Source organism: Cebus imitator, unplaced genomic scaffold (genome assembly GCF_001604975.1).
Source record: "Cebus imitator isolate Cc_AM_T3 unplaced genomic scaffold, Cebus_imitator-1.0 Scaffold3347, whole genome shotgun sequence".
NCBI lineage: Eukaryota > Metazoa > Chordata > Mammalia > Primates > Cebidae > Cebus > Cebus imitator.
In genome coordinates this window covers 3884-5677 of record NW_016110662.1, presented here as the reverse complement: position 1 = coordinate 5677, position 1794 = coordinate 3884, and the positions used below count along the sequence as shown (strand labels likewise).

The 1794-nt window shown below is 60.3% G+C and overlaps 1 protein-coding gene across 1 annotated transcript in view; it reads left to right on the top strand.

The window, feature by feature from the left end:
- Positions 1-3: 3 nt before the first annotated feature.
- The window catches only part of LOC108299242 (isocitrate dehydrogenase [NAD] subunit gamma, mitochondrial), a gene marked incomplete at both ends in the record, with an annotated part of 5671 nt that continues 3880 nt past the window's right edge, over positions 4-1794 (top strand). The window contains 4 exons of the mRNA XM_037735981.1: positions 4-37; positions 1212-1272; positions 1391-1523; positions 1748-1793. Coding sequence (XP_037591909.1) covers positions 4-37; positions 1212-1272; positions 1391-1523; positions 1748-1793 — 274 coding nt within the window. The remainder of the gene's footprint in view (positions 38-1211; positions 1273-1390; positions 1524-1747; position 1794) is intronic.

Here is a 1794-nt window from a genome sequence, read left to right as displayed (position 1 = left end):
ATCATGGCCATCCGCCGGAACCGTGTGGCCCTGAAGGGTGAGCTCCAGGGCCAGGGGCCAGGATGGGGCCCTAGGCGTGATTTCTTTTACCTTCCTTCGAGCTGACTCTGGTGGGGTCCCGGGGCTCTGATTTCAGGGCTTGTCTGGCCTGAGAGCACCCTTGTGCTTGGAGGCTGGACGGATGCCTCCTCGGGCCTGTTTGCGTGACAATGCTGGGGTTCGGGTGGGAGCAGCTGTATGTGCGCCTGTCCAGTGATGGCTCCCTCCCACCCCTCTTTCCCTCCTGTGGCAGTCCTTTCTCACCCCTCTGCTGGGGTCAGCTTTGACCGTCAGTGTCTTTCTTCACAAACCAGGTGTCACAGGGATGCAGCTCTGACCCTTTGCCTGGTGCCTCAGCTGCAGCCAGCCCAGTGGTGGCTGGCACCGCCCAAGCAGGGATTCTTGGAGCCCTCCCGGGTTGCCCTGCTTGGCTTGAGGTCCTTAAACTGCCCCATCACTCAGTTTGCATACTCAGCCCATCACCTGCTCTGTATGAGGAAGGTGTGAGCAAAGATGAACCCAGGGGGAGCCCCAGGCCCTGGCAGTCAAGTAGAGGGGCCTTCATGCTAGCCACAGGGGACCCCTGTGCTCTGAGGACAGCATGCTGGGCAGGGTGCCGCTCACAGGCAGGTGGCCTTTGCTGGGCGCCCTCTGACTGCTGTCTCCAGTGGCCACTGGCCCCTGCTTCCCTTCCTCCAGGTGTCCTGGGTCGTAGGGCAGAGCCCGGCCAATCCGTGGGCTCCTCTAGGCAGCTACTGCCTGCCCCTGAGTGTGGCACCGTGATGCGGTGCCTGGCAATAGCCCCACCAAGGTCACCTTGCTAGCTCCAGCCTGGCCAGCCAGCCTGTTAGTAGTAAAGAGTGGTCACTTTCTGCTGCTCCAGACCCTGGGCAGGGAATGGCATGGCTGCCTGGCTGGTTGCCAACCTTTCTTCATTTGTTTACTTGTTCATTCCTTTGTTCAGTAGCTATTCATGGAGCACCTGCAGCATGCCAGGTGCCGGAGATCCCTGAGCATGTAGCCCCGTGGGGCTTAGGCTGGAAGTTGCATTCTCGTGTTTCATGAAGTATTTTTGCTCCCTGAGTCGTCTTCTGACGCCGGCAACCTTCAGCTGCCCTGCTGAGGTGGGGCGGGGGTGGGCAGTGCCGCTAAGCCTGTGTTGTGTTCTATAGGCAACATCGAAACCAACCATAATCTGCCGCCATCCCACAAATCCCGAAACAACATTCTTCGGTGAGGCCCAGGTGCACGGGCTGCGGGCTCGGCGGGGCTGAGGGGGGTACGCCACTGGAGTCTGGCTCCAGTCAGCTGCCTGTCAGGCCTAGCAGCCTCTTTCTCTGTCCCCTCCCAGCACCAGCCTAGATCTCTATGCCAATGTCATCCACTGTAAGAGCCTGCCAGGCGTGGTGACCCGGCACAAGGACATAGACATTCTCATTGTCCGGGAGAACACGGAGGGCGAGTACAGCAGCCTGGAGCATGAGGTGTGCACGGGGGCTGGGGGTGAGCCCCACTGGGGCCAAGATTATGGGGAGAGCTTAAGGAACCAGGGGCAGGCCTACCTTCAGAGGGCAGGGGCCATCCCCGAGGGAGAAGCCGGAAATAAGCAGACAGGGCTGCTTCCTACTGGGGCCCTGTCGCAGCAGCTCGTTTGGCCATCGCTGCTTTCCAGTCGGACATGGTTCTCTTCTCCTCATCCTCTCTTCAGAGTGTGGCGGGAGTGGTGGAGAGCCTGAAGATCATCACCAAGGCCAA